The sequence below is a fragment of the Sphaerodactylus townsendi genome, linkage group LG02 (genome assembly GCF_021028975.2).
Source record: "Sphaerodactylus townsendi isolate TG3544 linkage group LG02, MPM_Stown_v2.3, whole genome shotgun sequence".
Classification (NCBI taxonomy): domain Eukaryota; kingdom Metazoa; phylum Chordata; class Lepidosauria; order Squamata; family Sphaerodactylidae; genus Sphaerodactylus; species Sphaerodactylus townsendi.
The window spans coordinates 36,257,274-36,271,681 of record NC_059426.1 but is presented as its reverse complement, the minus strand read 5'-3'; the positions used below and the strand labels follow the sequence as shown (position 1 = coordinate 36,271,681).

The 14,408-nt window shown below is 44.4% G+C and overlaps 1 protein-coding gene across 3 annotated transcripts in view; it reads left to right on the top strand.

The window, feature by feature from the left end:
* TANK (TRAF family member associated NFKB activator) overlaps window positions 1-14,408 on the top strand; it is a 52,536-nt gene that overhangs the window by 21,844 nt on the left and 16,284 nt on the right. For all 3 annotated transcript variants that reach the window (XM_048485829.1, XM_048485830.1, XM_048485828.1), the window contains exon 5: window positions 4,861-4,991. In XM_048485829.1, the coding sequence (XP_048341786.1) occupies window positions 4,861-4,991 (131 nt within the window). The remainder of the gene's footprint in view (window positions 1-4,860; window positions 4,992-14,408) is intronic.

Here is a 14,408-nt window from a genome sequence, read left to right as displayed (position 1 = left end):
CCCCCCCCCCCCCCCCAATAAACACTCTGTGAGGTAGGTGGGACTGAGAGAGCTCCAAAGAACAGTGACTAGGCCAAGGTCATCCAACTGGCATGTGCTGGAGTGCACAAGCTAATCTGGTTCACCAGATAAGCCTCCACAGCTCAAGTGGCAGAGTGGGAAATCAAACCCGGTTCTCCAGATTAGAGTGCACCTTCTCTTAACCACTACACCACGCTGGTTGTCCCCTGTGCAAGCACTAGGTCATTACTGACCCATGGGGTGGTGCCATGACACAACATTTCTGTTTATGGAGTGGTTTGCCTTTTCTTCCCCAGTCATCTACGCTTTACCCCCCAGCAAGCTGGGTAGTCAATTTACCGAGCTCAAAAGCATGGAAGGCTGAGTCAGCCTTGATCCAGCTGCCTGAAACTGATTTTTATTGGGATCAAACTCAGGTCATGAGCAGAGCGTTGAGTACAGTACTGCAGCTTGCCACTCTGCACCATGGACTCATAAGACTCTGGAATTGTGTCCTGCCTAATGAACAAGTATACAAGCCCGTAGTGGTGTCATAGATTCTAGCTGAACTTAAGTTCGCCTGATTCTTCAGATTACACCCAAGGTGATTAAAGACAGAGTTGAGAACACTTTCACTGCAAACCTGATCAACGGGATTTTTTACTATTCAGATACGTATAACAGAAGACGTTCCTTGGGCTGAGTGATTGAGGTAGTGATTTCAGATACTGTACATAATGTAATAAGATAGATTGCTGTTAGTGTCTATGGTTTGGATCCTGTGAGCCCTGGGTGCAAGAGTTACAAACCTTTCCCATGTTTCTTTGCTCCAGCAATCCTTTCTGACTCTGGGACAGTTGGTTCCTGGGGTTGCAGGATACATGTGGAGTAATAACCACATGGGATTGGGAAGCTGCAGAGTGGAGGGAGTAACCAACAAAATGGAGGATAAGTGGCAAAATGGCTCTCTCCCTTTCATCCCTTTCCTTCCCCTCTGCAGTTTTCTAACCCACATAGCTGTTAACTTTATTTGGGTCCTGCAACTCAGGGACAAACTTAGTCATAGTAAGAAAGGACAATGGGTGTAAGGAGGGAAATGCAGGACTGATTTGCAACCGTCGGTGCCTTCTGCTGGCTGGCAGACACCTTGATCCAGCCCTGCCTTGATCATATTATCTCCCGCGTTGGTTTTAATTTGTGCATTTTTCTAATTTGGAAATTATGGAAAGAATCTGTTTTGTCTGTGCATTTCTCGTTCAGGGAATTGTTCCTAACAGTCTGGTCTCCAGTGATTTCTCACAATTATAAATAAAAAATGAGAATGAGAAATAACTCCTTGTTGATGTTACAACAGGAATCAGGAATGGGAGGCCCCAGTGCCAAATTCTGGCCCTTTATTTTTATTTATTTATTTATTTGTTCGATTTGGTAAACCACCCTACCCCCAAAGGGCTCAGCAGAAAGGGCGCCTCTCCACCGGCAGAAATTATGCCGGTGTAGGGGTGGGGGCCATTCGCACAAGAGTGTGCGAGTGACCCCGCAGAAGCTAGCGCAGAAGAGGTGGCTTTGCATGGAGCCACCTCTTCTGCGTTCCCCCCCCCCCACTCAGCTCGTCCTCCAGCGTCGCTCTGGAGGCTGTCAGGGACCCTCGAGGTCAGAGGGCAGCGTGGGCGGGTCCCTGACGGCCTCCAGAGCACGCTGGAGGACGAGATGAGTGGAGGGGACAGGGAAAGTGCCATCTTCCCAGCGGTGCGGTTCACACCGCGCCGATGGGAAGACGACGCTTTAGAATAACCTCGCTAAACGAGCGAGGCTATTAGGAGCGGCTTCACGCCGCTCCTGGGCGACCAGGACAGTGCTGCTGCGATCCAGCAGCACCTCCTATGCAAACAGCTGCCCAGGGACAGCGTTTTTGCCATCCCTGGGCCACTTTAAATGGCCCGTGCGGAAAGGGCCTAAGTTTCCCAAATCCCAGTTGCCGGTCAAAAGGCCTGTTTGAAGTGGGCGGTGACTGTTGCAGGGAAAGTCGCTGGCAGACCACGTTGTCAGGACGGAGCCTTGCCTGTCACCTTCTTCCGTGTCTTAAAAGGGATCCCATCATAAAATTACTTGCAGTCTCGGGTCTTATAGTGTAAAGCTGTATTATCTAAAGCAGAATCCTATGTTGATCCTGGGGAGGCTTTGCCACAACACTGGAAATCACTGTTGTATCCAGACACAGTGAAGAGTCTTTGAGATTCATTTGCTTATGGTTTCTCTGGAAAACGATGAAAGATTTATTTTCAATCAAATGTAAATTTTAGCTTTGAATAACCGATCAAATAGTACTTAAATACCTCTTGGAAAATGTATGTCATGTTAATTTAGAAACTGCCTCCTATGTTTCCAAGATACACCACCTCGATAACTGAGATGTTTAACAGTGAGGGTGAAAAAAATGTTCATGGAACATTTAGGCATCTTGGACAGGGATGAATTAACTTGAACCTCTGAAGATGCCAGCCACAGATGCAGGTGAAACATCAGGAGAAAACACTACAGGAACACAGCCATACAACATGGAAAACCCACAGCATACTAACTTAAGCTTGTTGGAATGGCTTTGCCATTCCTTTTTTCTTAATCTCTGATTTGGGGGTCCTTCTTCTAAAAAGTGACTATTGGCCGAAAAGTGGCTATGTGTTTGTGGAAAAGTTACAGCTCAATAATTCCTGTACTAGGGATTACAGCCAAGTTTCTTCTTTCTGCTTCTTGGTAAGCCCTAGCACTGAAAGATTCAGGAAGGTGCTCTACTCTAGCCCAGTTGTTCCTATTTCCATGAAATGCTATTGTCAAGAAAGAAAGATGTGGGGGTATTAAAAGAGAAAGGTGGGGAGGACAAAAAACGGAAAGAAGAAACGACGAAAACAAGAGGGAAGGTAATGTGGAAGCGATTAAGTAGAAATGGAGAAAAGAGGAACGAAGGAACAAAGTGTGTTGGCTGAAGAAGGATATTTAAAGTGAGGCTACTTGAGTCATTTGACTCTGTTCCCTTTCTGGTTAACAAAATCGAAAGACTGTGCTGAGTTGTGCATTGATTAAAAAGATCTTTGTTCAGTCAGTGGCACTGGCTGACCCAATCATCGACATGATTTGTTGACTCAGGACAAAACAATAGATTTATCTCCCCGGGGGGTGGGGGTGGGGATGATCTTAAACATGCTGTGTGGCAGCAAATTCTGCTGAATCAATTCATGGAACAGAGTTCCACATATGTTACTTCAGAAGAAAATACACGTGATCAATAGGCTATATTCCTCCCCACAGCTATTCATGGTGGTCTCACTTCTTTAGATTGTTGGGCGTCCTTTCAAAGGTGGGATTAATATGCAGGATGACTTCTTAGCCCATAGACAGAACCGTTTTGAATGTAGTGGAGACTTCTTGACCTCAGCAGTAATCCCACCTTCCTTCAGATATTCTGCGAGATTGAGGCTTGTGTCAGATAGATTGGGAAACAGCAAAAATCTGACTGATATGTCTGTCAGCAGCACATTTGAATATGTGGAAGTTCCTGATAAGTTCTGCCAGTATATGCCATATTTTCATGATCGTATAAGATGAGGTCCTTATTCATGTCATGCATTATACTGTGCCTTTTCCCCAGTGGTGGCCCAAAACAGCTTCCATCATTCTCCTCTCCTTCATTTTGTCCTCACAACAACCCTGCGAAGTAAGTTAGGTTAAAACTCCATCAGGGTCTCCCAGCAAGATTCCATGGCAGAGTGGGGCTTCAGACCTGGAACTCCCAGATATTAGTTTAGGGGTGGCCAACCTATGGTGCTCCAGATGTTCATGGTCTTCAATTCCCATTGGCCCCTGGCCATGCTGGCAGGGCCTGATGGGAATTGTAGTCCATGAACATCTGGAGCACCATAGGTTGGCCACCCGTATCCTAATCCAACACCGCCCTTACATCACACCCCTTGAAACACGAAAGGGGTTTGTTATTGCATGGTACTGAAACTTTCATATGACTTCAACCTGCCTTTCCATTTCTTGATAGCACATGTGGGGGAAAAAAAATTCTGGTCCACTTTTGAGGTAATTGGGCTAGCCATGACAATCCTAATATCAGATCTCAGAAGATAAGCAGAGTTGGCCCTGGCTAGTATATGGATGTGAGACCTCCAAGGTGATGGCCACTAACCTTTAAAAGGGTTTATGGAGGCGAAGTCGATCTATGGCTGCCAATCTTGATCCTCCTTGATCTGAGATTGCAAATGCCTTAGCAGACCAGGTGCTTGGGAGCAGCAGCCGCAGAAGGCCATTGCTTTCACCTCCTGCATGTGAGCTCCCAAAGGCACCTGGTGGGCCACTGCGAGTACCAGAGTGCTGGACTAGATGGACTCCGGTCTGTTCCAGCAGGCTTTTTCTTATGTTCTTAATATCAGGGCTGTGGCATGGAGACAGGAAAAGACAAACTACCTCTGAATGTCTCTTACTTTGAAATCCCTGTGGGTGTCACCAAAATTAGCTGTGACTCGATGGCACTTTCCATCACCACGACATAGGGTTTAATACGTTGTTAAATATTCAGTTGACTTCAGACTGATCCCCAACTCTTTTCTAATAATGTGTTTTACAATATCGGACATTCTTTCTTCTGTAAAAGAGTAGTAGGGTTTGGTTGCTGTAGTTGTTTTTGCTACAGTTTTCAGGTTTGTCACCTCCAGATTATATAGTAGCTGGGTAAAGAATATTAATACTGGATTTCAGAACTGGAATGAAACCCTCAGGTATTTTACTTGGTTAGCATTTTGTTTAGTGCTTGTTTCGGAGAAAAACAAGGGTCAAAAGAAAACTCTTTTAATGTTGCAGTGAATACACACGACCCAGTTCCAGTCCCTGATGACAATGAAATAAGAAGGAATGGTACCTTGTTAAACTTGAATTATGATCAACTACACGAGAAGTTGAAGTTGGCAACGCAAAGGGAGAAACATTTAAAGGTACGGTGGCTTTTGTGTGGTGTGAGGATTTTCTGATAAGTCATATGTCACAAGATACAGGATAAAGATATATGATCCTAATCCTTAAAATGATGCTCTTGGCTATGGCCGTTTATGCCTGCCGGGCCTCCCAGTCGCCCCATGCGCCGGGCGAGAGTTTACAGCCGCGTGGATTCTCCGCTCGCAGACGGAAGCCGCAGCGCAGCAGGCGTAGGAGGCTGGTATAGTGGTATGCTCCCGCGCGACGATAAGCCAGGTAATGCTTCTACCGATTTTACCGCATTGAAGTGCCGCAGAGTCTTCTGCGAGCTTCGCCGCTGCCTCCGACCCTGGAGGTCGGTGGAGGACACAGTGTCAGGTAATACGGGAAGCGGCACGCAACACGACTTCAGCGACATTTCGGTAAGTAAAGGAGGGAGGAGGGAATAGCGTTTTGCCCTGGCGGCGCTGGTTCGGCACCAGCTGTCAAGCAGGGAAGAGCGCCTTCCTCTAACAACAACCCCTTTAACTGGCGGTTGCGCGTTTTAGCTGTATCCTGAGGCCGCTTCCTGCTATGAGGGAAGCGATTAGGTCGCTACAAGCGCTGCTTTGCGTTGCTTAGCTGTATAACGCATCCGGTGGCGGCCTGGGGGCGGCGCTTTAATTTCAGGCGTCGTCGTGTCGTATTTGGAGCCGTGCATAAACGCCTATCGCCAGAATTCCAGTGAATTTGTCCTGGGATTACACCCGCTTTACATTGTAATCCTTGCAGAGTTGATGTAAACCCATGGAAATAAATGAGTTTAGACTAGAGTGTAGGATTGTGCTGTGAGTAAACTGAGGAACTTCTAGCATTGTTTCCATTCCCAGACTTTGAGATATTTAGCATGCACCAATAGCTGCACACTAGCAAATCGCCAAGTAAGACAGAGAGGACAGTTACGCGGTGATAGGAACAAACCACCCATTAAAGTGCCATTTTTATTTTTTAAGAAAAACACCTTTGTTTAAAATTTTTCATTACATTCTTCAGTATAGATTGACACGATGATATCCCTTACAGTGCATACTAAACAAAGTTGCATCCTTTTACATTTTGGACAGTAATTTGGCTGCAAGTGGTTACTAATTTTTTCTGAGTTGGGAAAAAATAGGGACTGGAGGTGCGTGTGTGCGGCGGCGCCACTATTTGAATCCCACCACCATCGGAACCTGTGATTAAAATTTTTGGATCCCACCACTGGTTGTATGGTTTCAATCTATTGAACTTTCCCATATCACATCACAGCAAATATTTATAACAGGTGAAATTTACCTCTCCAGTATTTATATTGCCATCCTAAGCAGAGCTACACTATTCATTGATCCTAAATGGGTTAGGATGGCAGTGTTACAGTGCAGTTTACAGTGCAGTGCACGGGGAGGGGCAGTTTTGCAGTGGCTGGGGATAGCACCGGTGCAGCCGCACCAACTTCGAAGGGATTTCAGCCAGTGTGGAAAGAAGGAAAAATGGCAGAAATCCCCCGCAACGCCCCTGTGAAGCCCATTGCATTTAGCTGATGCGAGTCACCACCAGCCTTTGTGGGCCAAAAGGCCACAGGAAGCTGACTAAAGTTGGCTCCACCCCCTGAGAACACCCTTGTAATACCCCCACCAGGCTCCTGCAGGGGAGGAGTTTTTGCATAGCAGCAGTGCCATTGGCATTAGTGCCCCTTCCGCCAGCATATATACTTCTTGTGCCACCATCCTGGGCACTCACGCCACTCCTGCTATTCTATCAGCCCCTCCTGTGGATTTGTACTGCCAGCCCTCTGAAGACTATTTGTGAATAGTTTGGATGTTCTTTTAAAAAAAAAAACTGCCGAAAGTTTTTGGCACGACATTTAAAACCAGGTGAATTTTTTTCCTTTAAAAAACTCAAAAAGAAATAAGTTTAGATAGTCAGCAATAAGGACAGTTGGAAATGAAGTAATTGCACAATAAGAAACTAGAGTCGTAGGCTTCAGTTCTTGCTTGCTTTCTGTAGGCTTATTGTTTGACATGAAAAATTCTTAGTCAAAGTTCCAGTAGTTTTGAGAATGCCCTGAGAAAACAAAAACATTATTCAATACCTGGATTGGGTTCTTTCTGCCGGTAGGGAGACAGCGAGCATTTCAAGTTGCCCTTCCCCCCGGCACTGCTTTTTCCCCCATCCGTACTCAGTATTCATTTTTAGTGTTGTCTGTTTTCTGCTTGATTTTTGGATGAACTCTTCAGTGATACCTTGAAGCGAAGTGTTAGGCCGTTTCCACATGGGCCAAAAAAGCCAGTTAAAGGACAGTAAAAACAGTGCTATAGGTGAGGAGTTCACACGGCCATCGCTGCAGAAACGACGATGCAGCAACGCTGTAGTGGGGCCACAACGGTTTATTCGAAAGTCGCTCACTGAGCGTGTCTTTTCAACAACGGTGCTCTGCGGTCAGCGTCGTGTGAAGCGCCTGCCAGGAATCGGTGCCACAAAGCCCGCCCCCCACAATGGCGGCCCACACTGGCCTATCCTGGTGCCGAACGCCTGTGACATCTACTCTGGAGAAACAAAGAATGCTGTTTGCAAAGCCGTGTGAACCGCCAGCGTTCAGCCGATGGGCTACCTGTCTACGGAATGCCCACCCATGTGAACGCTCCATTGCTGCAGCGTTGCCAATAACACTGACAGCACAACGGTGTTATTGGCTGTGCAGAAAGGGCCCTAGGCCGAAGGATTCTGACAACACACAGTGAAAGAATCGTCCTGCTGACCAAAGGATGTACCATAAATACTTGAGTATAAGCCGACCCGAATATTAGCTGAGGCACCTAATTTTACCACAAAAAACTGGGAAACAATAAGTTTATACTCGAGTCAATGAATATAAGCCTTCAAACTTGACTCAGTAGCAGCTAAAACAGAAGATTTGGGAGCAAGGTGAGATAGAGTTGCTTAACAGAGTTTGCATTAGGGATGAGCATTCTAGGAACACAAATGAACCACTGATTTCCTCCAAATTTAGAATAATTCTGGGATTCATAGCCATGCCAGCCTAAATTTTGATCCAAAGAAAGTCTTTGTCTTCAACAACATCAGTATCTGGCAGTAAACTACTGTATGAATAATTGTATTCATCTAGAATGCAACACACCAATAACATAGTCGTAATGCTATTTTACAGCTTGTTTTTACGGCTCTCTAGCGAGTTTGAAAAAAAGCAGCAATACTGGATCCCTACAGCAGCAATACTGGATCCCTACAGCAGCAATACTGGATCCCTACAGCAGCCCCAGCTCCGGCTGTCAACTTGGAATTACCGTATATACTTGAGTATAAGCCAAGGAAGGCTTTTTCAGCATAAAAAATGTGCTGAAAAGGTCAGCTTATACTTGAGTATATACAGTAATTTTACGACAGCAGCTTCCACAAGTCCTGCATTTTTATTTGGACTGTTGAAAGATGTTTTCCCAGAGAAGTTCAGTTTCTCTAAGCTTGGGTAACTTTTTAATAACCTCTTAGCAAGCATTTCAAAGCATAGATGGCCGTGTTATAAAGTTATACCTTAAGACCAACAAGCTGGGATGGTGAAGGGCTGAATAACTGGCCTTCCTCTTGCATGCTAGCATACCTTATTTCAGATCCATCACATCTTTTTTTTCAGTAGAAGTTCACGCACGCTTTGATCCCAAGCAGACTTCATGAGTTATAGCCACGAAGAGGCACAGGTGATCAATGTATAGGCTTACCACCTTTCCCTTCCCTCCTTCACTGCTCATAATACATCCTGGAAAAAAGCATGTCAGGGTCTTGTCATGTATCATTCTCCCACGTGACAAACTACTTAAAGCATTTGAGCTTCAAGGTTTTACCCCTTATCAATTTGACCCTTATCAAAGGTTGATCGGTGGTCCAAAAAAACAAAAGAAACAAATTTGAATGTAGAGGATTTGTCAGTTAAAATGCTCAAACAAGTATTACAAGAATAGTTCATTAGAACTGTAACATACCAAGAAACTTGTGTCAATTATTTAGTGGGGAAAATGAATCAGCTGGTTCTTGAAAATTTTGTAACAATCCCAATGAGAGTTGATCAAATAATTTGTGTTTCTCATGAACAAAGGCATGAATAAATGCATGGAATTATTGGGGTCAAATGACAGTGGGGTGACTAGATGCAGCATTGGCAGATGTGGTCCTACACCAAAGCATTTTTCTTTCCCTTCAACATTCTTGTATTTTCTCTACAGCACAGGTGTCAAACTCACGGCCCTCCAGATGTTCATGAACTACAATTCCCATCAGCCCTTGCCAGTATAGCCAATGCTCATGTTGGGAGGGGCTGATGGGAATTGTAGTTCATGAACATCTGGTGGGCCGCAAGTTTGACACCCCTGCTCTACAGTGATAAGCACAATTCTAGGAGCGGGGTTGTTAAAAGTTGGTGGTTAGAAATCTGCTGTTAGTGAGTTCAGAACATTTTACAGGATTCCAAAGTAATTTTAAACAAGACTTGAGCTTCCTAGTTTCAGTAATGCTGTCTGCTCTATTGTCTGGATTTCTTTTATTGTTTTCTTAACCATTCATTAGGCTGTATGTATGAGTTCTAGTGTACTCACGGAAGAGTATTAATGATAAAAGCAATTAAAATTGAGCATCATCAAAATAATCTTTTGAAAACTTATTTTAGGATTTGTTTGCAGAAAATAAGCTATGAACACTTTCTGTCAACTAAGCAAGTTTTAATATGTGTTAATTTGCAAACAAAACCTACTTTGTTGATTTAGTGACCGTTGATAATTCTGTTATAGGAATCTAATTTGAGAGTGGGTTTAAAAAAAACACAAGCTTTACAATTACATCTTCAGAAACTTAGAACTGAAAACAAAATACGAGCTGTCATCTTGTGGTTTTCTTTTGGAGAAATTGTGGTTAGAAGGATACCCAAGAGTTATCTCACTGTAAAAATATATTTACAATAAACTTGTAAATATAGATTCAGTTATGATGGTGAATAAGTGTCCAATTAATACTCTTGATGGTTATGGATCTATTCAGAGTTTTTGACCATAATAAAACCTGGTTTATATTCAGCATTACACACTCCTTTCCTCCTCATAGAGTTTAAAGTCTAAAATGAGAAAATAGCACAGGCACTGAACAATAGGAAAACATTCAGTGGAAAATATGTACACACTGAACAGCATTCTGCCAATTTAGGTGTGTGAACTTGCCCTTGGTGATTTGGTCAGAAATGCTGGGCAATCTGTGACAAACCAGACATGAGGCTTGGTGGCGTCACTGCCACCAAGAAACTTCTTCATACAGCAAAATATCTTCCCTTGCTGCTAGTTTAAGGTGACCAGATGTCCTGCTTTTGGCGGGACAGTCCCGCCTTACACCAAACTGTCCCACGTCCCGTGGAGTTTTGTACCTGTCCCGATTTTGCCTTCGGGGCGCTCCCTGTGACAGGGCGGGAAACAGGGTAGTGCCCCAGAAGGCAGTGTGGCAGCCTCCTGCGCACGCAGCTGCAGGAGCGCACTGCCTTTTGGGGCACTCCCTGTTTTCCCGCCCTGTCACAGGACGGGAAACAGGGTAGCACCCCAGAAGCGCAGATGCTTCAGGCTCCAGCTGCCGCTTGTTCTGGGGCGCTTCCCGCTTTCCCGGCCTTGGGACACAGGGCCGGGAATCCAGGGAGCGCCCTGCAGAATCGCTGCTGCGGCCGCGCGCACGCACCCACCCCCCATCCCGGTTTTAAAAGGTGACAATCTGGTCACCTTATGCTAGTTTACTCAGGACCTGAATATTCTCTAATTCTTACATATGATTCTCTTTGATTCTGGACTAGTTTCTGGGTTTATCCACAGCATTGGCAAGTTAATAACGTTGTATGTGCGTGGGTCGGTTTGGAAGTCAAAGTAACCCCCCAGATGCCCTAACATTTCAGCAGTGCTTTTGCTGTTCCAAATATTTCCCAGTCAAAATAAATCAGGAAATTTTGGATATGAGTTTGGCTTAGAAAGGCCTGTGTACCGCAGGACATAACGCTGTTTAGGGGAGAACTGCAAGTTGATTATCTTTTTGGCACTGAACGAAATACAGAATAGAACTGTCTTAAGAACTTCACGTATTACATTTTTGGAAATACACTTAAGAGTGTGAAAGAAATTACTTGAGGCTTCCTATCGTACCCACATGGCATAAGAATTAGTCCTTGAATAACAGGGACACCTCAAGGAACGTGAGGTTGCAAAATCAATTGGTGCTATTGTATTGTACTTATCCCTAGTAGTCCTAGAGGTCTTTCTCTTGCACTTAAACTTTATGCGTAATCCTGCTTTGGACTTGAGTAGATCTCTCACTGTTCTTTCCATTTCATCATAAATGTGTAAGCTGTTTACAGAGTAACCACAAAAACACAGGTCCTTGCCTCATAGAGTTTAAAGTCTAAAATGAGAAACCATGTACCCAGAGCAAGCAGATAAAGGTGAAGGTAAATAAGGGCATAACGTGGTTTGATTCAGTTTCATGTAAGGCAGCAGTTGTCAATCTGTGGGTCACAACCCAAAGTGGGTCTTCAACGTTTTACTGGTAGATCATGAGGATGAAGGAGGAGTAGGTTGGCCTCGGAGAGAAGGCTCAGAGGAGCTTGATGGCAAATGTGGGTTTTCATCTACACATAATAATTAGAAAAAGAGTTGGACTTATATCCCCCCTTTCTCTCCTATAAGGAGACTCAAAGGGGCTTACAAACTCCTTTCCCTTCTTCCCCCTTACAACTAACACCCTGTGAGCTGGGTGGGGCTGAGAGAACTCCGAAGACTAGCCCAAGGTCACCCAGCTGGCGTGTTGGAGTGCACAAGCTAATCTAGTTCCCCAGATAAGCCTCCACAGCTTAAGTGGCAGGGTGGGAAACAAACCTGGTCCTCCAGATTCGAGTGCACCTGCTCTTAACCACTACACCATCCTGGCTTTGTTCTCTAATAATGTGTAACATGGCAGTGAAATAGAACTATATACTTAAAAATATTAAAAATGAAAAATACAGCACAAACTTGTTCAGCTTCAACTGATTTTTGCATTTCATGTCAGGGAAAGGAAAGTGCTGTAGAGCACGTTTCTTGAAAGTGGATTTCACTTCAAAATGTTAGACACTGGGACATTTTGTCAGTGGTCTCATAGTGATTGTGGCTTTTGAGAATACATTTGAAGGCAGAGACAGAAGGCAACTCAGGTATTTGGGGGGTGGGGGGAGTCCCAGGCATAAATGATGACAGAGTAATCCTGGATCACAACAGTGCATTCTTAAGCAAAGGTACACCTGTAATGGATTGTCTACTCATGAAGGAAATGTTCCCTTTAAAACAGGCACGTGGAGATTAAGAAACAAGTAACGATTCAATCACAGGGCTATACTGAGACAATTATTCTCCCCTGGAAGTATCTCTACAGGGTATCAGACCTCTGACTGAAGAGGTCAGATGTTTGTTGAATCTAGGTATCTGGTGGAAATCCTTGAATCCCAGGCAAAGATCATTCATGTTATCTTTTAAGGGTTTTTTTATTGAAAATTAATCTAACCACTCTTGAAATGATTAAATATGAAAGCATCTCAAAGATGCAAAAATATTGTGAAATGTTAATAAAACCAGGAACAGGAAGACATACATACCATCTCTTATGTATCTGAAATTTAAAAGATTAAATATGTTTTCTGAGATTGACACCAAAAGCGCTTTCAGAAAGATTAGATAGTCTCATTCATCCCGCATCTGAGAGTTTTTGGGTGTAGCACCTAGATCCAACCTTGTGAAACTCATGTGACTATCAAAACCGATTAATTTGTCATGAATGTATAATGTGTGTCTGAGCTTAGAACTAACTTTCCCGTGGAAGTGTTGCAAAATCAATGATCAGTTTGTTCTTCGTTGTGTAAGATTTGATTCCGGGTATGCATCCAGTGATTCAGAATTACCTTTCTAAGGATGTGGAAGTAAAAAACTGTTGAAATGGTAAATGGTAAATTCTCAGGCCTGCTTTGTTGAGACATCTATACCTTTAACATCTGGGCTTGCGACAGGCCTTTTAAGGTTTCAGTGAATTTAGAAGGTTAACTCTGTTTAGGATTGTACTGTGAGAAATCTTTAGGTGGCTGAGGTGATAGAGCTGAGGGGGGGAAATGCAGCATAAATGTGTTCAGCATTAACTGGTGTAAGATTTTTGCATTTCATTTCAGAGAAAGGAAAGTAGTGTACTTACTTCAAACGGGATGTATCGAGGCGGTTCAAATCTCCGCTTTGTGCTTTTTATAATACTTTTTTTCCACGTCTTACTGAATTCCATTGGTATTGCCAGCTTCTAGTTCCACGTCTAACTTCTTTCAGCTAATCTACCATCTTCTCCCCCCTTTTCTTCGAAGAAATCACTGTGCAGCGTAAATCTAGGGAGGCTTTTCTTTTGTTGTTCACTTCAAAACTCAACATCATTCGCAGTTTAAATTTAATTAGCTTTCCTCTGTGTCTTTTTCTTTCCTCACACCTGGTCATCCTTGAAGCTACCTTATAGTGAATCAGACTCTTGGTCTATCAAGGTCAGCATTCTCTATTCAGACTGGCAGCGGCTCTCCAGAGGCCTCTTCCACACATGCAGGATGAGGCACATTCACTCCACTTCCACAATGGTTTGAAAGTGGATTTTGCTGTTCTTCACAGTAAAATTCAGCTGCAAAGTGCATTGAAAGTGGATTGAAAGGGCATTTTTCTGCATGTGCGGAAGGGGCCAGAGAGTCTCAGGTAGACATCCTCTCTCTCTCTCTCTCTCTCTCTCTCTCTCACACACACACACACACACACACACACACACACACACACAGATACTGTTTTGGTGTCCTTTTTCAAAAATTTGAGCAATAAAATGTTTATTTTGGTCATGTACTAGTTTAACCAACCAGAGGCGTAGCTGTGCCATACTGCATCCGGTGCGCACTCTGTGTTTTCTGCCCCCCTCCCCCTGCGGCACTCTGCCCCCACCCCCCACACACTTACCTTAGTGAAACATGCAGGCTGGAGAATTGGCCTGTTCCCTTCAGGCTGAAAACGACCTGGTGGGAACTATGCTTCCCATGAGACCTTGGGGCTCCCAAGTTCTCCTGGGAAGTGTAGTTCCTGTGAGAAAGTAGTTCCCACCAGGCCATGTAGTTCCCACCAGGCCATTTTCAGCCTGAAGGGAACAGGCCGCTTCTCCAGCCTGCCCTGTTTCACTAAGGTAAGTGGGGGGAGGGTGCAGTGGGGGTGATTTTCCACCACTACCTGGCGCGTACCCGGTGCAACTCCCCCCCCCCCCGCCCCCTGGTAGTTTTGCCTCTGGAACCAACATATTGTACACTTGAGTGGGGTGGTCTTTGATTTGGTTATACAACCTTTTGAGAAAGGGCT